Raw genomic sequence first — 24994 nt, forward strand, 5'->3', positions numbered from 1 at the left:
TACATTATAGAAATATAATGTGTTTTTCCAAGTCCCAATGAAATCATTTCAGTTCCAGATTGTAACACAACAAAATGGGGAAACAATAAACAGTTTATGAATATGTATTTAATCATTATACATTTACTCTTACACCCTGTTGTTGATCAGTTAATGATAAAACACCACATCAGAAAATATTATTTGTATATTACATCAGTATTAACACACTGGCATAGTTCTAAACACTTTATTCATTCCAGCTATTTATTAGCCACAGTTATTAGTAATTTCCTGTGTATTCCATGTAACTGTGAATCACTGAATGAATTTGTATTATAGGGTTTCTACATAATTTAAGGTTATTAATATAATATAAAATACTAATGTGCTGTTGTGTAAGAAAGAAAAATGTCAGAATGTTGATGTAAAGAGATTGTTGGCAAGGAGAAGCTTATTTAACATCTTGAAAGGAGTCCTCAGTACCAGAAGCTGAGACCTTTAGGATGGGGGACTTTGCACTTTTTCTTGGTTACAGGAAATTCTTTTTGGTCTACAAGAGAAAGAAAATTGAGAAGCCGATGAGGAAGTGACTGTTTAGAGTCGATATATTGTAATCCACTGCACCGCCAAATGTTTTATGAATTTCTTAGCAAATGCTCATATGTGTTATACCAATGATATAATCCTTACCTGGTCAGAAGAAGCCAGTGGTGGATGGACTTGGCATCCATAGTGTGAACAGAAACATTTGGGCTAGCAGTAGTTAGGTTTACACAGTGGTTAATGAATGCACATTGAAGCTGAATGTATCTGGTAAAGTGGCCACGGGGTGAACGCATGCAAAAACAATCAATTTATTTCCAGTGTGTCACTTTCCTTTGCACTTGTTGCCTAGTTTGGGTTCAGAACTGGAAGCCTCCTGAGATGCACCAAAAATATTCAAAGACGTATCTCCCCTTTCCCCCTTTCAACACACGTATACATGCCCAGCTAATAAATAAAGGACTTGATTCAAAGACCAAGTTTACACGTAAGAGCATCCTGGAACTTTTAAAGTTTGAGTTTTCTCCTTTCCTTCTGCCTACACAATGGGTGTCAAGAAAAAAGGAGAGTATGTATATTGAGCGCATTCTCAAAGGAGATTTGATTCATTTAAAAGGAAGATACCAGGCAGTGGAGTGCACAAAGGCCTCTCTGAAGCAGTACAATAAAAAAAGACACAAGAGAAAATTCAGAAATATTAAATCAATCTTATTTATTTGCAAATTAGGTTTTATTTATTTACATTTTTTATTAAAATTGTCAAACACAAAGGCACGATGCATTAATCGCACGTTAATAAAATGAGTGCCTGGCTGAAAGAGGTGCACAATGCTGGGAAAAAAAAATTGATCATGTCACTAAATAGATTGAAACTAAAGTAACAAGGTTTAAAAAAAAAGTCAGAAGTAGAAAGTACAAATATTTGTAATTAAATATGCAATGAATGAAAGAAAAAGTGAAGTAAAATACTGACACCAGAAAGATCTACTTAAGTACAATAACGAAGTATTTTTACTTCTTTACTTCCCGGATCATCCGTCTTCATACCACCCTGTCCTCTTCATCTGCCGCTTTCAAATTAACCACCTGTATGTCTTCCCTCACCACATCCATAAACCTCCTTCTTGGCCTTCCTCATCTCCTTCTGCCTGGCACCTTCATCCTCAGCATTCTTCTACTGATATACCCCATGTTTCTTCTCTGCACATGACAACTGAACCAAACCATTCTAAAATTAAAAAATAAATGAGCATTTTTGCATTTGTATCATTTTCTCGCATTTTCTCCTCAGAAATCCTCACAGAAAAAATGCATGAGAGAAACAGCAGCTTTTTTTCCTCTACAAATCTTTAAAAAAATAAAAATAAATGATCAGCAAAAACAAAGAATCAATAGACATTCTGTCTTATCTAACTCATAAATCTGATTTTACTTATTACATTTATAACAAAGCGACCGAAACCCTGTCCTGTAGCCTTGTGAGCTTGTTATCCATTAATCTGCTGATTAAAGCATCACTAAAGTGGCACAGACTACAGAAGGTTGGTGCACTCATCTCAGTTGGAATCTTCTTTTTACCGCTTTGATTCACAAACATTCCACTGAGGATAAAAAAAGCAAGCTTGTGTGAAGAAGTGAGACAGCTGACCATCTTTGTTCCCACATACCTGAATTAACTGCAAAAGAAGTAAGAGACAATAACTGGGATAAAGAAGGGAATTCTTCTCCTTCATGAATGCCAAGAATGTGAGACTAAAGAAATGGGAGTATGTACTCCAGAGTTGGAATAAGAAATAGTTGCTAGCTAATCATGGATTTTTATTTATCAGTTGAATAAAAAAATTCAAACAAGCATAAACCCGAACAAGAAGATTTTCTTTTATGTTCCTCAACAAAAAGTTTTTACTTAGCTAAGCTCCTCATTCAAGCTCAGCACAAAGAAAAACCTCTCTTAGGTCCTGGTGAACACATTCAAGGACACGGGTCAGTTAGTCTAAAAATCTAATTTCATACTGTACCGAAAATCAATATTCGTCAAATCATATTCTTAAAGGTTAGCGAGCGAAGTAGCGTTCGCATAACCGGATAACCAGTGATAAAGCAGAGGTCACAGGAATAATTAAAAAAAAAATGGTATGATTGTATGTAGCAGAACTTAAAAAGTTCTCACAGGAAAGTAAAATTATACGTAAAAAAAAACCAACGAAATCCTTTGGTGAGAGTTGAAGTGTTAGCACAACTTCCTTCAATTATAAGTAGAACATGATAAAAAGTTTGTAACTTGACTTTTGATTAACGACGTACTGAATTAAAGTACTGAAGTGAAAGCAGAACAAGGATTCACAATGGAATATTCACCAGGGAATGAATGAAAGCATTAGCTAATGCTAACAAGCATTCGTTTGCAGTCTCTCACCGTTCTTTTTTCACAGAAACCAAGCGAACTACATGCTACGTGACCCTCAAGCTAGCTTTTTAAAAAGATGATAAAAAACGAGCAGGACGATGTTGAACAGTCGAACAATTAGTATTCACAGTACTGTGCAACTTTGATACTCGCGTGGGGGTTTCGTTCTACGAGTAACAAAAAATCGCGAGGTTTGAGAGGGGAATTGTACATGTACTGTAGTGTAAATGCAACAAAAATTGTAAATTACTTGTCAGAAATGTTTTATTTAGCACTTTAAATGAATAATACAATAAGAAAATCGTTTTTCAAACCTTTTTATGTAATTTATTAGTACAAATTAAAATGTTACTCCTAACTTTCGAGCCACTCGCGGCTTCTCGCGAATGATTTTTCGCGAATTAATCTCAGTCCGGATCCAAACGAAAAGTCGCGAACTATCGAGGTAGCGAGTGTCAAGGTCACGAGTATTGAGGTTCCACTGTGCTTAAGGTTTCCAAGTGAGGCAACATTCATAACCAGATAATCAGAGATATTGCAGATGTCACAGGAATGAAAACGTATGATTGTATAAAGCAAAACTTTAAAAGAGACTCGCATGAAAGTGAAATTTCAAAACAATCAAAAACAGCTGAATCCTCTGGTGAAAGTTGAATCGTCAGCACAAATGTATTCGAGTTAAAGAAGAACATGGTAAATCGAGGTTTTCAATGTTTACTTTTGAGTACAAATGTAAAAGTAGAAAAAGTCTTTACAATCAAATATGGAGCTTCTTTTCCACCGAGGATTCAAGGAAAATATAAGCGAATGCTAACAAGCTTTAGGTTTGTTTGCAGTCTTTCACATGTTGGCTAGTATGATAACAACCCTAAATAAGTACACAGACTATGTGGAAAACGCTAATATACAGCTTTTAAATATGAATTTTAGTCATGAAAAACTTTTAAAATAGTATATAGCTAAGTGGCAGGTTATGCTACGAACATGGCGCTCAGCTGATTAAAGAGCTCCTTTAATTCTTTCACAGAAACCAAGCTAACTACATGCTACGTAACACTCAAGCTAGCTTTTCAAGTCAGATTCTAAAGAGCAAGGAAAGGAACATGTTGAACAATTGTGAATTCGTATTCACAGTAATTACTTTAACAAAAGAAAGTAAGTTTTGGGTCAGCGCTATTGAGATGTGTCTGGTAAAAAAAAGGCTCTACAGCATTAGCAAAATATATTCATTTGAAAGCCTTTACAAGTTTGCATAACAAATGTGTGTGTGTGTGTGTGTGTGTGTGTGTGTGTGTGTGTGTGTGTGGGAGGTGAACGCCAAACACATACTGTAGTGTGTTTTAAGCCACAGTTCATTTGCATTCAATTCACATAATCTAATAAATCCTCTCAGGTCAGTGTATGAGAGAGAGTAGTAAATTCAAACTTCTAACAAAAGGTTGATGTTGATGGATGGAAAAACATTTTTTTTTGAGGAAAATGAAGTTATTAATGCTGCTCCATCAACATGTAACGAGTCTCAGAAGTGGAACCTTGGAGCCTGTCGTTAATTTTGACCTCTGTGGACAAAGTTGGAAAAAACAACAACATGGACGCCCCAATATTCATCTTTTATTATTAGATTAGCAATTAGATCAGGTGATTTATTGTAACCAGTGGTAGATGTTTTCCTCCTCAGAACATCGATCTGCAGAATCCGTGTCAAAGCTTTAACAAGCTAATGAGGCGGTACGTCAATCCAATTCAGTTTTATTCCTACTTTTCAAAGAGAAAGAAGTTATCAAGATGGAATTTATACATTTAGTGCCTATAAGTTTATCGCTATGGAAGATTATGGCATGAAAAATCTCCCTGAGATGGTATGAGAAAGAACCTTGAGAGGAACCAGACTCAAAAGGGAAACCATCCTCAACTGGGTGACACGAATGTCCATTTATATTAGTTAAGATAATAAGATCAGTGGAGCTGAAACATTAAGATGTGCTCATTAGGTTAAATTTTTTTTTTGTTATTTGTTAGTTTGGAGTTTTGTGTAGTTTGTGTAGTTAATTTATGTTGTCTGATGCACCACCTTGATCCTGGGGGAACGTTGTTTTGTTTCAACGTGCACTGCAATTTATGTGGTTGAAATGACAATAAAAGCCTACTTGACTTGACGTGTTTGATGCTCGGAGAAGTTGAGAAGACGTTGATACGTCTGCAACCTGTAAATAAGCTGCTGATTAAAAAAAAACAGACACAGTCTTATAAACATCATACAGACCTGTGGTTTGATTTACCGACATTACTGAAGTGATGTCAGGAGAATTCAGACAGAGATTTGAGGGCTGCTGTGGTATAAAAAGAAAATGAAGATCAGGGGAGGTGGATCAAAATTTAGGAACCTCTGGAGAAAACCCAAACTTCACTTTGGTGCGCCATCTAGTGGTTTGACTGCAAAACAACAGTTTTATAGTAAATAAGAATAACACAACATTGTCCTTATACGGTCTTGTTCAGTAGCGATAAATTTGCTCATCTATTTATATTATGTGTACTTTTATACACTAAGCATGGTGCTACAACCTTGATTATCCTAAATGCTACATTATACAGAATATTACATTGATTTACTCTTCGAGTAATTGTTATATATTTAGTATTTTAGTTTATATATTTTTAATACATGTATTTAATTATGATATGTATTTTAAAAGAAAAGAAAAAACAAAACAAATTAAAAACATGTTTCCGCCCGGTTTCGAACCGGGGACCTTTCGCGTGTTAGGCGAACGTGATAACCACTACACTACGGAAACGCATAGCGGAGACCCTCCAAATATGAATGATAATACAACAACTAAAAAGAAAATTCTACCAATCTATAAAGTTCAAACATTTTTTATATTTTCATTTGTATAACCGTTTCCGTTATTCCCAAGAAATACGAATAAATGAATCGAATAAACGATTAAAACCACGTCCCTTAAATACTCAGTCATTTTCTTTATCAGACTTCTTCTTTCGGCTTCTCCCACTAGGGGGCGCCACAGCGGATCATCCTTCACCCCAACCACCTGCATGTCTTCCCTCACCATAAACATCCATAACCTCCTCTTTGGCCTTCCTTTTTTTCCTCCCTCCTCAGCATTCTTCTACTGATATACCCCATGTCCCTCCTCTGCACATGTCCAAACCATCTCAATCTTACCTCCCTCACCTTGTCATGTGCTGTCTCTCTAATAAACTCATTTCTAATCCTGTCCATCGTCGTCACTCCCAACGAAAAGTTCAACATCTTCAGCTCTGCTACCTCCAGCTCCACCTCCTATCTTTTACTCAATACCACTGTCTCTAAACCATACATTATTTTTCATCACAGTAATAAATTCTAATCCTACACACCCTTCTGATCATTTCAATCTCCCTACATGATCTGTTCAACCAAGGGATTCGACCCAAAAACCACCCTCATTGTCTAACCCGAATAGAAATGACTGGTTCAAGATCTCACAGTGCCATATGAAAAAGAAAAAGAAAAGGAGAATTAGTTTTATCACCCATTTGCTAATTGACAACTTTAAGTCAGAGTTTACCTCGAATATGACCTGCAGACATCGTTGAGTGCGACGAGAAAACCATATTCCACATCGTTTAATCAACAATCCATGGACTGAATAGAAATTGTGGTTATACACAGACTATAGGAAATTGTAGCCTTTAGATCGTAAGTAATGCTTTTCCACAGGATCGCAGTCTTTATATGATAAAACATCTCAATATGCAGTTATACAATCCAGTACAAAAGGCCAGAGTAAAACAGGTACACACTCTGATTCGTATCTAACACTGTTTGATCAGATCCCGATCCAGCAAATGAGTTCTTTTAGTTGTATTCAAAATTTTTTTAGACTCATGCACATCTCAAGGGGCAGCTTGTGCTTTGCCTTATTCAAAAACAGTGTCAAAAAAAGGAAGAGGCTGGTGATACCTGCTATACCGTAAGTGATAACAGGGACAAAGTGTTTTACAGTTTCATTACGTTGTATGAAATTACCACCCTGGCATTTTTTTGTATCTTATTACCCTGTCTATAAGCAATAAGAACAATGTAAAACAATTCTGGGTGTTCTGCATTTACACTCTCTCACACACACACACACACACACACACACACACACACACACACACACACACACACACCTTTTTAACCCTGCTCTTTCATGTCTACATTCTATGGAACTCCAGTTTTTGTGTCTGTTGTGTCTTACTGTCTACTATTTGTAATATATATTAAAAAAAAAGAAAGCAATACTCATATTTTGATATTTTCACTTCTAATATCATGCATTCTTCCAGAAAAAAGGAAAAAAAAAAAAGATGACATTCATTAAAAGTGATACCCACAATAAAACAAAACAAAAGACTGTGGAGTAGATGGAACAGAATAAACGAAATGCCTATATACAGCAATGCCTTCATAAATACCACCATCATCATCTTCCCCTTTACTAGAACTAAACACCTTCATAATAAATATATTTTTTAGATACTATTAGCAGCACGTGACGCTGGAACACAATCCTACGACATAAGCGCCTGGTGTGTTTGAGCAAAAAAAAAAAAAAAAACAACTGCAAGATTCACATTCCTAATGTGTGCAAAGACGAAGTGGAGGATCTCTGGGAGGAGAGGCCCTGTGGCTGGGAGTGCTGAGCATGCGGGTACTGTGGTTTGCGTTTGGGTGATCCAAGCCCGGTGTGCCCTCTTTGACCTCAGTGTCCAGTTGAGCCGGGCATTCAAAGTGCACACAGTGAAACACCTGGAGTGAGAAACAACAAGAATATTCCTCTTTTACCACAGAAATTTCCATAAATTAAAAAACACCACTTTTTTCTGTTTATAATTTCGGGTAATATTGTGCAGCTCCTGTTACTACAAATGTTATAACATTAACTATCAAAAATCGACCGATTAATCGGCACAAATAGTTGAATCCATTTTTCCATACCATTTTTCCGACTTTCTGTCTACTGTCATTACGAAAGCGCCCTCTAGAGGCGTGTCACTGACAACACATGCTGCTTGTTTTTACAACCGAGTATGCGTGCTGCACGGCGAGCGCAATATTTACTATTTATGAAGAAGATTTATCTATTAATTAATAAATTCATATTTATTTTATTTAGCAAACGATTCAATACTGTTATGTTTGTAATAAAGTTCAGCACTATTATACACGGATTGTTATTAGTTTTTTCAAAAACTAGCGGTCGATTAAGTGATTATCGGGAAGTACGATCAAACCTAGATATCGATAAAATCCACAAGAAAATGCTAAAAAACTCAAATGGTGACCTTACTCTCACCTCATTAGCAGTGTTGTGTGTCCCCACAATGCGAATGAAGGAAGCCGGCTGTCTCTCAAAACGCAGAGTCTGCCATGACCTATGTAGAAAAGACAAAGAGTTTGAGTCAGTTACTTAAATGTACAAAGGGACAATAGATTGTGGACACCTGACTGGGAAGATGTACTTGTGTAGATTTGAGCTCCTTTAGGCAGAAGGGTGTTAGTGAAGTCAGGTACTGATGTATGTGAGGGGTGTCAGTGTTCACATTCATCCCAAACATGTTCAATAGAGTCAGAGCTCTACAGCAGGAAAAATCGAATGCTACCACATCCAAAAGACAAACTATACAAATGCGTGCCTCGAACTTCTGAGCAAAAGGTCATGTGTCATGTGCAATCAGAGATTGAGAATAAAGGTTTCAGTAAAACCCATTTATATATGATACCTCCTGAAAAATCTCACCTGCATGCCACTCGAGTGCGATCCACCACTCTGACCCAGTGCTGCTGATTAGCAGAGAGCTCCACATAGTAACTGTAACTTCGCTCATCGCAGTCCCACAACAACAACCTACAAACACATACAACATATTATATATATATTTTTAATATACTGTATAAATATTACCAAGTCATATGATCCTACTCCAATTTTTCCTATTATTTCCAACTGAAATGTGCCAGATGACCTATCACTATCAGAAACCAAAATGACATGCAAATCATTTTCAGAAAAGCTTAACTTGAACATTCCTAGATTCTCAAGTCTGAATTGGCTTTTTTATTGATTGTTTTTGTTGCAGAAAGAGGAGATGATGGCCACGACTGTACCTTATGGAGCTGATTAGGTAAGGCTGGGCGAGCTGGATGACGATGGCTCCGGAGCCCAGCTGGTGGCAGGTGTATCCCGAGTCCCAGTCGTAGTGGCTTGTGTCTCCGTTTAACAGGGCATTTCGACAGCGGCTCACGCCTTCCACCACACTCGCACACGTCTGAACCGTCGCTATGTTCTCACTGGGGACTAGAAAAAGTCATTCGGAGTAACTGCGGGAGTTTATAACGCTATATAAACCTGTCAAAAGTTGACCGAACAAATCTATAAAATATCCCGATGTTCCACTTTAATTTCATTGAAAAAAAAACTTTCCTTAACATTTCAGCTTTACAGAACTTTCTTGCAATCATTAACTGTCCAATTAGTGTGTTTCTGCATTTAACTAAGAAACAACAGGAACCTACTGTCTGCAGGAGAATATGGACCATGAAGTTTACCATTTACTGCTATTAAAGTGATACGGACAATTAATATTTTTCAAAGGTTCTCAGACGGTTTGCTTCCACCTTTCCCTGGAACCGTCATAAAATTTGTACTCGTGTCTTGCCATTTCTTTTTAGACGTAAATAAACATTAAATAAATAAACAAACAGAGAAAAAGAAACCTATAATCACGCATTTACAGTCTATCAAATAACACATAAATATCAACCAGGTTACCCAGAAGGCCGCTCTCCAGGATGAAAGGATGCTGTGTGTACATACACTCCAGAGCCACCAGATGGAAGACCTTGTTCACGGTGTTGTGTGTCCCAACAACACGGATAAACCTGTACAAAAACGCCATTGACACGAGGCAACGCGTTATTGACTGCACTAATAATACAAAGTGTGAAATGTATTACTATTCAGCCAAATGTCAATAAATGTTAATTATAAAGTAATAATTATTCATCATCTCAATGATAAGTTGAGATACACGCACTAAACGGATTTCATGTCTTATCCTTTAATCCTGTTTGTTTCGCGTCACGCTGCTGCACTACTTGCGCCACTAGGTGGCAGTGTTTCATCCGTGCAAAATAACATTAACCTGCAAACACGGGGTTGGAAATAGAGGTTCTGCCAGGAGCGACACAGGAACTTGGAGTGATCCACCACACGCACCCAATCCAGCTCGTCCATAGACACCTCGATGTAGTACGAGTAAGATCTAAGAAGGATAGAACAGATTTAGATATGATTTCTTAGGCATCTTTTTTATTTTTTAAGCCAAATATTAATTAACAAAATCAACAACAGTGTTAAAAAGCATCAGGGGTGTGTACATTGTGTTTATTCGTTTTGCAATTTAACCAAACGCTTTCGATCCTTTTTCGATTGAATATTGAAAATAATTTCTATTACTATTTTACTTTTATATTGAACCACAGATTTAAAAAAAATAAAATTCCACTGAAAATTCAATAAAAATGTACAAGTTTGTATTCTGTATTTCTTTACCAGTTGGTCATTTTGTATTAAACGAAAGTACAGCAAATCGGAAAATCTGAAGGAAAGCTGGCACAAGCACAACTATCAAACCAGTGACTATAAAAAAAAACCCTGGTCCTGTGAAGCTCCTTTAAAGCGATTTCTTTTACCTGCTGTCTTTATCCCAGAGCAGCAGGCGGACGTGGTTGATGATAGACGGCTGGCCCAGACGGATTTGGATCCCTGCACTGCGTCCGTCCTCTTCTATCGGATGCCTGGTAAAGCCATGGTCCAGGTCGTAGTTCTGAGTGTCTCCGTCCAGCAGAGCCGACTTCAACTCCCCTTTAACTACCACGGCGCCGTGCTTCATTGTGGCTATGTTCTCTTCTGGCACTGCACACACACACACGAGAATAGACTTAGAATCACAGCAAAAGCATAAAAAAATTCAAAAGCAGGTGAATGTTTAAGTATTTATAAAAGTGGGCTTTTAAAGAAGTCTAAAGGTGTGTGGATTTTTCAATAAGCACAAACTTGTGGTCAAGAAGGTGGTCAAGAACAAACAAGAACCGCCAATTACACAGACTGTACGTGTGGGTACTCGAGTGCTGTTTGCTTTTTATTTCATGCGTATTCTACAAGACGAAACTCTACGGTGATGTTGATTTAATCCTTTAACCTCTCAAAAGGTCATATCCTGATCTTCCCTGATAACAGGAATTTAAACGTGACAGAACACACACACACACACACACACACACACACACACACACACACACACACACTGTTTTGACCAATCTCATGTTAATCTCGAGTACCTATAGAGTAGTAATGCATCCTTTATATCTTTAGTCTTAGCTCGATCAGATTTATAAAACGAGATACAGCTTTACGCTTCTCTGCAAACCCCTGGAGGCGTGGCTGTGGGCGGAGCTAAAAGAGTTGCGAGTGTGCGCATTTTTGATCCGGAATCGGATCCCGAGTCTGAACATCAAGAACAGCAGCAGCAACGCCGATTTCAGCAGGATGCGTCTATATGGTGTCTATATGGGAAGTGCTAAATAAGGTTCTCCTTTCCTCACATCCAAAAACACACTTCTTTGAAGACGTTCTTCTGCCGACGACTTCTGTAACCGAATGAAGCACGGTGGTGGGTGTGCTCCTGCTCGTGCTCGAGCTCCTGCTCTGGTGCTCTGGTTGCTGCGTGTCCATACAAAGAATGCTTGGAAGAAAAAAAACTCTGAAACTCCCACAAGAAGTGTATTTGGCACAGAAATACTCCGTCATAGATCCAAGTTGTTAGCTTGGTGGCTAATATTCCATCATTTGTTTGGAATATAGAGTAAATACCGAGCATGCCGCGGTAGTTGAGCTCCATGTCCCTCCTCTCCGAGCGAGTCTGGATGGCGTCGAGCAGCTCGTCGGCGCTCAGGAGGCCAGAGGGCCGGACCACGTTCAGCATTTCGGTCAGGCTCATTAAGGGCAGCCGTACCGCTGACATCACATCGCGTGCTCCGGGGTCCTCGCTGTTCTGTTTGCACCAGCGGCATAGCGCCTGGAAGATCTCCCTCTCGCTGGCCGCGAACGAATCTCGCCGCACCACCGTCAGCAGGGCAGACTGAGAAACAGAGAGCGAACGACACAAAAAGTCAGAGGGTCAAATGTAAAGTTCACATGATCACATTTCTGTCATTCCTGCTACCTATTAACCTTAGTATCAATTATCACCAACTTTCGTTTTCCTATACTGCATATGATGCAATAACATCAGCCTGTTGCCTGCTCAGTACAAATTACACGCTTTTATTTATTCGACTTTATGCTTATTAAAAAACAATAAATCCCCTTCAAAAAATATTTGATACTAGTACTGATACTACTAAAAATATAAGATAAATGTATTAATCCCCTTAAATGGGTAGTCAAATAAATTTTCTACTACAATTATTATCAGTAGTAGTAGTAATTATATATATCAGTATATCAGTGCGTCTCCTTGTCGCTAACCTTGGAAAGTGCGAGAAAGCCGTCGGACTTGAGCACCTCCACGGCGTGCCGGTCCATGTAGGAGCAACATGCCTCAGCCAGGCTGCTCAGGTGGTACAGACTGGCCACGTCAAAGATCAGACTCACGTTCTGCGCGTTGAGCAGCGTGCGCAGGTAGTCACAGGTGGAGGCCTCCAGTGGCTGCAGGCCGTAGCGGTGCGCCAAGCCTAGGAAGTCCAGCAGCGTTTCCTCTTTTGCCTCGCTCAGGATGGCTCGGCCTGTGTACAGATAGCGCAGGAGCATGGAGAACGCTTCCTCCCGGGTGTCCTCCAGGCGGACCTCGGCTTGCGGCTGAGACTCTCTCATCCCGCCATACAGCAGGGCTCTGATCAATGAGGAGCAGGGAAAGAAGTGTGTTGGCTGCAAGCTTAACCGGCTGGTAAATAGTAGTATTATATCTAGTGTTGTTTCATGGAGCAGTAGAGGTCGACCGATTCGTCGGTTTTGTTGATTTATCAACACAACAATTAAATGCTGGAAAAAAAAAATCGGCAAAATCCATACGAGTAGTTTTTCCGGGTTAAATCAGTTGCTGGAGCGGCCGAGAAAATAATTATATAGTACGAGAGCGGCCTCTAGAGGCGAACTACTGATGCACAAGATTTCACAAAAGTGAAGTGTTACCTGAAGTACTGACAACGAGCAGCCAGAATGACCCTGTGAGCAGGAAACCGCTTTTCCTCCACGAGAAACGTGACGTCGCTGTATTCCTCGGCGGGCACCAACGCTGCCAGCTGCTCGGACAGGAGGTGCATGTGGTCGACCTCAGCCGCCGAGCCCAGCGGGCGTAGAGGGTGGCTGTCGCTCATGGCTGCCACTTACATCTATTGAAAAAAAAGATGATGACCTTTTTGATTACTGGGATGTAGAATAATCAAGCAGCATTCACCCTATTAAACAATAGGGATATGCTTTAGAAGCTAATCATTGGGTTATCATCAAAAAATGCTTATAGCAGTAACAGCTGACCTGATACACAAGTTCTTTTCATCTATTGTGCTTTTTTTGGTAATATGAGCATCATCATCATAAGGGCAGCATGGTGGAGATACTGAGCTCGGGTTACCGTCTGAGCAGTGTTTCACAAGTTCCCACGGCTTTCCTGTTTTACTCCCACTCTCTCTGTAAATGGGTTAGCTATGCTAAACTGCACATAGGTGTGAGAGAGTGTGTGACGGACTGCGTCCACGGTCTGAATTCCTAACTAAAAATGATAACGTGATTTAGGTAAGAGTGATTCTGATAACGCATATCATTGAATAATGATGGTAAATGTGTTACTTCAAAAGATAAAGCTTAATTATTGCATAGCTGTGTGCCTTTTAGGACCTCTCAGGACACACATATTTGCTGGAGAAGCAAAGGGGTGGAATTGCTATGAAATAGTATTGCAGCCACCCTAGATTGCCACCCCAGCATCACCATGGGGTATAACTTGGCAACCCCAATTGTAAAAAGCTGTCAAAGCTTGAGAGGCTTTTCACTTGTGACATTAGAGCACAGTAAAATTCTTGCTCGCCATATCCCAGATGTTAGGATTCTGAGTTCAGCCATGATACAGCGCCCCTTGAGCACACAGGGTTAAGGGCCTTACTCAAGGGCCCAGGGTGGCAGCTTGGCAATACTAGGACTTAAATCTCCGAACCTACCGATATCAGTAATCTACAACCGTATATTCCTTTCTGTAAAATGCCTAAAGACCCACATAAATACGAAGACTTATTCTATGGCTGAGCTCTTTCCAGCTCAACCCATCTAGTAGACAGGTTTCAACTGGGCTACAATTGGGAGGGATTTTAACGCGTGACCTGGCAACCTTGAAAACAGACACAAGCACTTCCTTATTGTACAGTCCTCAAATTCCAGCATACATGTGTATTTGCGTGGATGTAATCATAACATTTTTAAACAGACATCTCCAATTAGATGATGATTCACATAGGCATATGTAACTACCCAAATGAAACCCTAAAAAGCAGAGATATAAACGAATATTCCTGAACCCGCCGCCATTTTAATTTCAGGCGATCAGGAGTAGCCAATATCGTTCTTGATATAAGTTGACAGACAGCAAAAAGGACTAGTTGCAGCCAATCAAAATGCAGGGGGTGGGCACGTCAAAATCAAAAAAGCTGTTAGGGAAAAACAACGCAAATTCACCTCGGAGCTAATAGCAAGGGTTATAATTCGTGTTTCAGTATTTGTTGTGTATTTAAAGAGAATAAATGAAGGGAAAATAAAGTCTTAAACGGTTGAAATGCAATTAAAATACGTGTTTAATGAATATGAATTCAGTAATGGGGTTTGTCCAGCTCTGTATACGTACATATTTGAATAAATCGTTTTACTTACCAATCAGGAAAAGCAAGATCCGTCTATTCTTTGTGTGAAAATCGATAATTTTGCGATAAAGCCAATTAAATGGAAGGCTTTAGAAAGGAAAGGTCCTTTATATAGATTTCGCAGCCCCGAGCGCCGAACGGGATGTTTTCAGAGAAAAGGCGCCGCTTGACAGATCGATCATATCGCCCCCTGGTGGCGAGGAGCGCAGACCAGTATTCAGCTGTCAATACCATACATCACCGAGGCCGCCATGTTGGAAAGGTCCCATATTTTTTATTCCCCATTGACTTTCACAAATCTGGTTTTATTCACTGCTGATATTATTGTGCCTCAATAGGTTTTCCCTGGACACTTTATTTGGAAACACCTTACTACTGGAAAGTTCATACATTGATCCAGTCAGCCAATCGTATCAAAGACATACATTCATCTAGAGACAGGACTTTGGGTCAACCATTCACTTTGAACCACAAAAACGTGATGTCATGAACATAGACTGATTATTTATTCAAAAAGGACATTCACAAATCATGTTTTAGAGAGTATTCTTACCAGCAGCATATCAGTACGTAATGGTAGCTGTGATGCCTCAGACCAATGCCTCACCCCCACCTTGGTGGTAGTTTAGTGCTTAAGATCCAAAGGTCCTGAGTTCAAATCCCAATCACACCAAACAGCCACTCTTTGAGCAAAGCCCTTAACCCCATAGCTGCTCAGATGTATGGCCAGAGTTCACTGGACAGGTAGAGATGGGGAAGTAGGTAGTTCAGTGGTTGATTACTAATCAGGAGCTCAGGGGTTCAAGCCCTGGTATTGCCAAGCTGCTTTTGATCAATGCCCTTAACCCTTTGTGGCTACCTCCAGGGTACTGTATCATGGTTGACCCTGCGCTCAATGCCAAGAAAGAATTTCACTGTGCTGTACAAATGACAAGTAATTATTTTTTTTTCTTTTTGCAATACAAAGGGCTGCTTGTGAAAGGGCTAAAGTCTGTCTGTCTGAACCAAAAAAATAAAAACAAACTATATGTGCTGTATTGAATTGCGTAATTTTTTTCCGTTTTGCATTGAATCACATTGTGTTGAATCAAAGCAAAATCGAATCGCACTGCAACGTAATAGTGGAGAATTGGGTCACATCGGTAATATAAATAAGAAAAAAAAAACAGGCATTTGACAAGCAGTATTTAGTTTTATTGTTTGTATCTACTATTAATGTAATAGAGATAAGTAGAAGAGAGCTTTATAATAAAATAAAATTTCTTAAACAAATGTAGTGTGCCGTGTTAATGAATTCAATTGCCAATTAATGGACAGGAATGACTATACAAGCTGTTCATGCTGTTTGTAAGGTTAGTTTGTGATACGGGTTTCATTATTAGTGTCTAATCGTGTCAGTGATGAGTTTCATGATGAAGCTCGTCGGCTCATCCCGGCTCTTTCGGTCATTCAGCACCGGCTGCACCTCGCAAGCTGCTCCTGATTGACCCTCTCCGCCAAAAGAGGACCGTGTGTGAGGTCATAAAAGGACGGCTCAATTTTTTTCCATTCGTTCTCTTTTTGTCAGCTTTCTCTGTAAACGTCTGCGCTTCTGATCGCGGGGTCGCGGCGGCGTCCTTACGAGGTGATGGACACCATGCTGTTGGGGCTCAGAATCTCAATCCAGTAGCCGTCTGGATCCTGAATAAAAGCCAGACCTTTCATTTTACCTGAAACAAGAGACAAGGGAGCCAGTGAAATAAAGAAATATAGAATATGACTGAAATAGAAAAAGAGCGAGAGAATCACAAAAAAAAAAAACACAGTGGAAGAAGAACAGATAAAACTAAATCAAAGCAAATACATGTGGTGGAAAAAAAAATAAATAAATAAAGAGCGACATAAAGCAACTGAAAAAAAAAGCAACTAAAGTAGAAAGAAAATGAACAGAAAGAAAAGGAAGAGAACGAACAAACAAACAAGAAAAAGAAGTACCAAGAAAAAGAAGGAGAGAAAAGAAGGTGGAAGAAAAAAAAATGGAAAGAGAGAAAGTAGAAAGAAAAGCAAAAGGCAAAAGGATAGACGGAAAAATACACCGTGATGAAGAAAGAAAATCTCAGTGACAATTTAAAAGAGAAATAAAGGAAGTGTTAAAAAATAAAACAGAGAGAATGAAAGAAAAGACACAAAGGGAGATAAAGAAAGGCAGCTAGATAGACTAATAAAACCAAACAGAGGGGAAGAAGAGAAAATCACCATCATCAGGCTTTTTAACAAAGGTCACTCCCTGCTCCTCGAACAGCTTGCAAGCGGCGTGGACATCTGGCACGGCGATTCCTATGTGGCCTGGAACAAGGTAAAAAACACACACAATTTATACACTGATCCTCAACGCAGAGTCATTCCCTCTCCTCTTGACCTTCTTATATGGAGTAGAAAAAACTCTGAAGACCTGCTCACACAAAATGTCTGTCTGTGTCACTTCTGCAAGATTTTCTGTATAAGACAATAACGGAAAATAGAGTGCGATGAACTTTAAATTTCTTATTAAAACTAGAATTTTAATTTCCTGTTTGTGGTCAAATGTGTGGTAAATGGTGCAAAAGTCATCGCTGGACATTCGTTCTTCTCAGCAGTGCATAAGAAGCAGTTGATTTCGGTCAGGTGATCGTTTTGATACGTCACATGCCCACGTTGCCGCGAGCTCTGAATTCACTGAACTTAAAATAAAATGTAATTGTAAGCTTGAGTAGTGTACGTAGGGCTGGAACGATTCCTCAAGTTACTCGATTACAAAAATCCGATTGGTCGATTTAACTACACACGGAGCACTGAGTTTCCCACGGACCATTATTACTGACGCACCATCCGCAAACTCTGAAACTCTTTGGACAGGTAACACAGAAGATGCTGCAGAATGAAAAATGGAGGAACGGAGCAAAAACAGCGAGGGATGAGGAGAAGATTTAGGCCAAAGAAACTGCCAGAAAGTTTCCAATGTTTGTATTTTGATATAATATGGCGATTAAATTCACTAAATGGGTTTAGTTTTCGCCGATATTCTTGTATGCAATTTTAGCAAAAGTGTTGCTCTTAAATAAAGAAAAAGTAAATTCTTATCCGAATACTCGATGGAATAATCGTTAGAATACTTGATTACTAAAATAATCCACAGCAGCAGCCCCAGTACGTAGCATTCATATCTTGCGATAGCGCATGTGGTTGATATTAAAGGCGCCAATTCATTGGTTTTGTCGATTAATCGGCACCGATATTTGATTTCTGTAACTATCGGCAAAATGTAATACTGATAGTTTTTCCGGGTTTCAGTCCCCTGTCATTACAAGAGCGGCCTCTAGAGGCAAATCACTGATGCCACGTGCTGTTTGTTTTTACATGCGAGACTGTGCGCTGCTTGGAGAGTGCAATATTACATTTATTATTTATATAATTATATTTTTTAAATTAATATAATCGTATTTATTTAATTTCAGAAGTTTTATTATTATTATTATTATTATTATTATTATTATTATTAATAATAATAATAAAGTTCAGTACTATTTTACATGGAGTTTCCCCCCACACTATCCATTTTAAAAACTACACTGTCTAACCAAGTACAATTTGATGAGACATCGGGACTCACCAAAACCTCGAGGGTCTGAGTTTCCGTTATGGTAAGACAGGCTTTCGTCTGTCTCCGAACCCCAGTTGCTACAAAAAAAAAAAAAAAAGTATCAGTAAGAAAAGTGTAATGAACGACCGAAATCTTTTCAATATAACTGACGCACTTACTGCGTGAGCTCGATAGTGGCTCGGCGTGAGAAAGTCCACGCCGTCCTCTCTTTGACGTCAGCCGGGATTTCTTTTTTGTCCTCGTAACCCAGGAAGTAGAGAGAAAAGCGCATGGAGGGGAAATCGAATTTCTGCAGCAGGCTGTGAAACAAATGTGGCGTAAAAAACATTTATGTAGATATATATATGAAATCTTGTGACAAACCTTATACCCAGGTCTAATGTTTCCCTAAAGCCTGAGGGGGTTGAACAGAACAGGTCTCCAGGTGCGTACTTAAACACATCAGGTACCATAAACTGGGTATGAATCTGCATCAAGCAGTTTCATTAGAATGGCAGGAAAAGACATGATTGTTTTGCGTGATTTTAGAGTCTGGATTGCAGGAAAGTGCTTGTTTGCAATAGATGGATATTTTATTATAGAGTTTTAATGACCAAATCCTGCTCTAATGTCTTGCCTTCACTGTAAGTACCTACTCATTAGCTAATTTGTTTTGACTACATTAATAAGGAAGGAAGGAAGACTGATAGATAGAGACAGACAGATATTAAATAGATAGATGGACAGACAAACGGGTATTAGATAGATTGATAGACAGACTGAGAGATGGACAGACAGACCGAGCCAGACAGATAGATAAACTAATAGACAGACAGACAGACAGACAGACAGACAATAAATAAATAGAAAGATGGACAGACACACAGGTATTAGATATATTGCTAGACAGACTAATAGCTAGACAGACATACCGGTAGACAGACAGACAGATAGATAGATGATGGACAAACAGGTCTTAGATAGATTGAAAGACAGTACTATAGACAGAGCGATAGACAGACAGACAGACATATTTATTTTTCACTATCTATTATCACTTAATGGGAATGGGATCATATTTTGATCAAGAATCTCAGCTCGGGAAAATAATTTGTTTTTTTTTTAACAGCGACTGATGACATAATTGGAAGGTTGTTTGTCTGTTCGGTAAAAAAAAAAAATTGTGTTATTGACGTTCCGGGGTGTAGACTGGAATTCGTGAACACAGTCTACTGATACTGACTTACGGCCTAAAGAGCTGTCTGAGCTGCACCCATAGACACTAAGGGCCACTTTATATCCTGGTCAGAGCTATTTACTCATTAGAGGCCTTCGAAATAAAAAGGAGAAGAATGAATGAATAAATCTAAAACACTTTACACACCGTTTGATGCAACATTAATGCCGCTCTACTCTTAGCGTTGACGTTACAGAACTTCCCTCATGTGTAAAGAAATTAACTCAAGCATAGACAGGATTATGATGAATTCCAACGTGTCCGGACATGAATTGTGGAACACTATACACAATGTACGGAACTATAGAAAAGAAAAGCACTCGTCGTGTGAAGCAGCCAGACCGAAGATCAAGACTGGCCGCATTCCACAGCGACTGTGAGAGAGCCTGATTACCATACGGAAAATTCTTGTCTCTAGGAATGATCTGGTCTCCACTGTGTCTTGTTTCAGAGTGACTTTTGAGACATCTGTTCTTAATGCAAATAAATACGCATAATTGTCTGTTCGGCCATCTTTAAACATGGCGGTTATTTTAGTTTTACAAGCTGCAAATCAGACCAGGAAGGGTGGAGAACATTTTTTGGAAATCTGAGAAACCGTCCCCTTTCTGACTAAAAATCTCTAAGATCAGATACGATCAAAATTCTATAAATGAAAACTTATTGAAAAGTAAAGGAAATATTCTAAATGTATACAAATGTATTTAAAAAAATATGAAAAGTGCTAGAATTAAAAGCATATTGCACATAACATGGTGTAATATTGCACATTGTATTAACATACATTGTAATTATTATTATGAAAAGTCTGGAATGTGTTTCAGTGTCCATGTTGTCGCTCCTGCGTCACCTAGCGCGCTCATATCCCACTCGTATCACCTCTAAAAAGCACTTTAGGAACCATAAATATTCATTCGCTCATCAGTAACAGCTAAATCCTGACTAACGGTAATAACCAGAATCCGTAATGCAAATCTCCATTACATATTACCGATGTACGTATGAAGTAAATCGGGATCGGCGACATTCCGACGTGGCGGAACGCGAAACGCTCGCGACACTTACGTCATTCCTAGGATGCGGGTGTAGAAATCCAGCGATTTAACCGGGTCTCTGACTCTCAGCATCGTCTGCTGCATCATGAAATCCTATGCCGAAAACAAACAAATGATCCAGAGTAAGAAATCAAGACTTTGCAGCATTTTAACGTGTGATAAAAACGGGTCAAATAACCGAACACGTATAATCAGAACTGGTTTGATGAAAACGTGACAATACAAAGCTTGATGCAGATAAATGATGCCAATCAGTAGCATCTTTGGTGTATTGTGTGTAGTTCAGTTGCATGTATTGGGTTATTAGGTTCACTGCTGAGGAAAAAAATTAACCATAAGCCAAAAGAAATGTATTATTGCCTCAGGAAATGTACAAGAATAAAAGAAAAAAAAGATAGTGACTGCTTTTCCACTCAATTCCTTCAAATGTATAAGACGTGTGTACACACTTGTGGATTTTAGAGTCAATCATGTTTAAGGTTGACGAGCTTCTAAGAAGATGACCAGACGTTTATCTTCGAATACGAGACTAAATTAATCTTACTTACCATAATAACATTATTCACTACAAAGGAATTTTCTGGTTTCTAGTTTTCCCCCAAAAGACCTGGATCAAAAGTACACAAATCATTTCGCAAGAGGTTTAATGAACTACTGCATGTTTTCTGACCAACAATTCATTTATTTAAAAACCAATAAAGACAGAGATTGTATGATACGTTCCTCTTCGTTAAGGTGAGCGTTTTGACACGCGACACGTCTACGTTGCGGTGCTCTCCCGATTCCACTTGTTATCAGTCGATCACGTGGCGTGACGTCAATTCGTCAGCCAGAATGCAACTCTGCTTGCTGTTCTGATTGTTTTGACAGGTCACACATCAATGAAACGTAGGCATTTCTGCAGATCGCACGTGACGTCACGTGAATAGCTGTTGACATGTTACATGTTTAGTAAACAGGGGAATCTTGCTACCCATAATTACACGTCTACGTTGCGGTGCTCTCCCTTCCATTTGTTATCAGTCGATCACGTGGCGTGAAGTCACTTTATCACCCAGCATGCAACTCTGCTCGCTGTTCTGATTGTTTTGACAGGTCACACATCAATGAAACGTAGGCATTTCTGCAGATCGCACGTGACGTCACGTGAATAGCCGTTGATGTGTCACGTGTTTAGTAAACAGGGTACCTGTAATGCATTTTTGAGCAGTGTTTCAGGTAAGCAAGCAATGTTGTAATCCAAGGCACACCCCTGTGAGAGCATGTATTTGGTCAAGGAGAAGATAAGTACAGGAAGAGCTCTTCCTTAAAGTTAAAGACCTAAATCTAATACTTTGAGGAAGAACTTCAGACATGAATGAAAGACAGGTTACTGGATGGAAAAAAACAACCTGATGATCATGAAATAGGTTCATTGATAAATTCCTATATTATTTCATGACTGTATGGTGACCAAAAAGCTCAGAGGGTGTGAAATCCTGCATGGTGGAACAATGTTGCCTTAGATGTGCATAAACGAAAATAGGATCCTGTCCTCCAGCTGTTTCACACCAAACAGGAGCCAAGGTCTGATCCATGACTCAGCTGACCTGCTTTCAGAGCTGTGACCTGGTTCTAATCTAATCCACAGTTCAAGCAACTCGCCATCTTCTGCCTTGAACAATACCGTTTCAATGGAATCCTGTTCTTTAAAGGTTCCTCACCAGGAAGCAAACACACACCTGCCAGCAACACAAGGCCCAAAGCACATTTACATTCACATTCACCTTCACCACCACCACCACCATCGTAATGTTCCTCACTGCTCACAGCCTCTACCTTAGTGATCGGGTTTCCATCTTTGCAGGCAGCTGCAGCGGCTTCGTCTGTCAGTCCATGATCCGCCATGGTTCCTGTCCTGTCGGGTCTAAAGTCCGGAGAAAGACGAGAAAGCCGGAGAACAGGCTGAAAGCTCGGCAGGGAGGAGAGCAAGGCTGGGCCAAAGCGTGTAGGGCAGAGGGCGGGAACAGACGCGCTGTCAATCATATACCAACCAATCAGATAACACGCCCCGCCCACTACAGATATTTGAACTGCGAATACATAGTTTCTGAAATTATTATATAAGAATTACAATTAACACAAATTATAATCGATGAGATCTATAATAACAATAACTATTATTACAATTATTATAATTATAAAAATAATAATATTACTACTAACAATAATAATAATAATGATTATTAATATTATACATCTCCAATCATAATTTATTATTAGTTAAAATATATTATATTTCTTTTTATTCTATTATAGAAATTTATATTAATATTATTATTACAACTATGACTACTAATGCACTAATATTAATATTTATAATAGAATTATTAGTAGCATTATTCATATCCATATTCATATTCATATTATTATTTTTATTATTATTATTATTAATTAAACTATAAAAACTTGAGTGTTAGTAACATTAGTATTTAGTATTAGTATAATTATTATAAATAAAATTAGTAACCAATTTTTTTTTTTAATAATTATTACTTTACTGCATTTTCTTTTTACTAAAACCTGCACAGCACTGTATATAATACAAATAAAAAGAAAAAACCTTTATACTTGTCACATGTACTTAACAACACAGTAAAAACTTTTCTTTGCATATTCCAGCGGGGTTAGGAGCAGGTTAGGGTGGGTCAGCCATGATACAGCGCCCATCTAGCACTGAGGGTTAGGGGCCTTACTCAAGGGCCCCGTAAGAGTGGCAGCTAGCTGATACCGTTGCTTGAACCCCCGACCTTCCGATCAGTAGCACAGAAACTTAACCACTGAGCTTCTCTATAATTTTGTTCAAAAAAATGTCATACAAAGAGCACGTTGAAATTATTTATAAAATTTATATATATTTTTTATATATCTGTTATAACTGTTATATATTAAACAAAAAAAAACAATAATAATCATTATTATTATCGATCATTTTTAAATACTCCTGTAATACACTTTCTAATTTTCAAGTGTTTGAGGAAACCTGACCTTAATACCCATATGTGGTTCTTCCCCAAACTGTTGCCACAAAAGGTGGAAGTACACAACTGTGCTGAAGTCATTGCATACTGGATCATTACAATTTCTCTTCACCTGAACTAAAAACCCCAAACCTGTTCCAGTATAACCATGCCCCTTTACACAAAACAAGTTCCATGAAGATCTACAGTAAAACATACAGCGTCCACAAAGTCTATTAACACACAAACACAACAGCACATTAGCTGACCACAAATCGGTGAATGGAACAAAAGAGCAAAAACACAACAGCAAATAAAAAGGATTCAAACAAACTTTTGTGTTTTTCCAAATTTAAATGATCTGACTTGCCGTATGTTTTTTTTATTTCATTTTTTTTTTTTATGAGTCAAAATCAATTTAGGAAATCAAAAAGCAGATTCCACCCCTCAATGAATTTCTTTTTATCTTGCTGTGCATTTCTGCTGCACTTATTTTACTATTGGGTTTTGGGGTTCGTTGTTTGGATGCTGATGTCATAAATCTATATTATAGCAAGAAACACTCATTTAGGTAAAGACAGTCATTCATTAAATTAAGAATTAAAGAACAGTCAATCCAAAAAAAAGCTCAAGAACTTTACATGTATCCCTTAGTGCAGTCTACAAAACTATCAAATACCTACGATGAAACAGGCTCTAATGAGTTCCATCTCAGAAAATGAAGAGCTACCTCTGCTGCAGAGGATAAGTTTATTAGAATTACCAGCATTAGAAACCTCATATGCATTTATGTGAAAAAGTGACAGAAATATTTCAACATTCACTGTTCAGACGAAATTCCTTGAGTAAGGCCGTCAAATTACGACAAAGAAACTATTACTTTGGTAGAGCAAAGGAGCAACAAGTAAAGGAGACTTGCTGAGGCCAAGAAACACAAGGGTAATTGGATCAGTAGAAAATTGTCTTTTAGTCTGACGAGTTCATATTTGAGATTGTTGGTTCTAACTACCGTGCAGACGTACAGAGGGTAGTAGAATAGTATTAATATTGTTACAACTCGTACTTTTCCGTGTCTGTTTTTTGTTGTGTTGTGTGCAGGTCTCATTCCCAACCGGAGTTTCCAGCCTGCCCTAGCCTGCCTTGATCCCGCCTCCAATTAATGACATCATGACTGACACTTCTATTTAAGGAAGATGAAGGGAAAACAA

The 24994-nt window shown here is 38.6% G+C and overlaps 2 protein-coding genes and 1 non-coding gene across 3 annotated transcripts; all 3 read right to left on the reverse strand.

Annotated features, from left to right (window-relative positions):
- Positions 1 to 5657: 5657 nt before the first annotated feature.
- On the reverse strand, positions 5658 to 5730 carry trnav-aac. Its single transcript has one exon. It is a non-coding gene; the product is annotated as a tRNA-Val (tRNA).
- An 819-nt stretch (positions 5731 to 6549) lies between these two features.
- On the reverse strand, positions 6550 to 15077 carry btbd9 (BTB (POZ) domain containing 9). The gene is given in 12 exon segments (XM_046871554.1): positions 6550 to 7647; positions 7650 to 7733; positions 8281 to 8359; positions 8725 to 8832; positions 9093 to 9282; positions 9757 to 9866; positions 10130 to 10249; positions 10680 to 10902; positions 11860 to 12127; positions 12517 to 12880; positions 13180 to 13379; positions 14908 to 15077. Coding segments are annotated over 11 exon segments (1824 nt in total). The 5' UTR covers positions 13365 to 13379; positions 14908 to 15077; the 3' UTR covers positions 6550 to 7554.
- A 992-nt stretch (positions 15078 to 16069) lies between these two features.
- Positions 16070 to 22784, reverse strand: glo1 (glyoxalase 1). The gene is made up of 6 exons (XM_046836242.1): positions 22606 to 22784; positions 20798 to 20880; positions 18675 to 18815; positions 18526 to 18593; positions 17133 to 17222; positions 16070 to 16606 (listed from the first exon to the last, which is right to left on the reverse strand). The coding sequence occupies exons 1-6, from the start codon at positions 22672 to 22674 to the stop codon at positions 16515 to 16517; spliced, it is 543 nt and encodes a 180-aa protein (XP_046692198.1). The 5' UTR covers positions 22675 to 22784; the 3' UTR covers positions 16070 to 16514.
- Positions 22785 to 24994: the final 2210 nt, after the last annotated feature.

The sequence above is a fragment of the Silurus meridionalis genome, chromosome 2 (assembly GCF_014805685.1).
Source record: "Silurus meridionalis isolate SWU-2019-XX chromosome 2, ASM1480568v1, whole genome shotgun sequence".
Lineage (NCBI taxonomy): Eukaryota > Metazoa > Chordata > Actinopteri > Siluriformes > Siluridae > Silurus > Silurus meridionalis.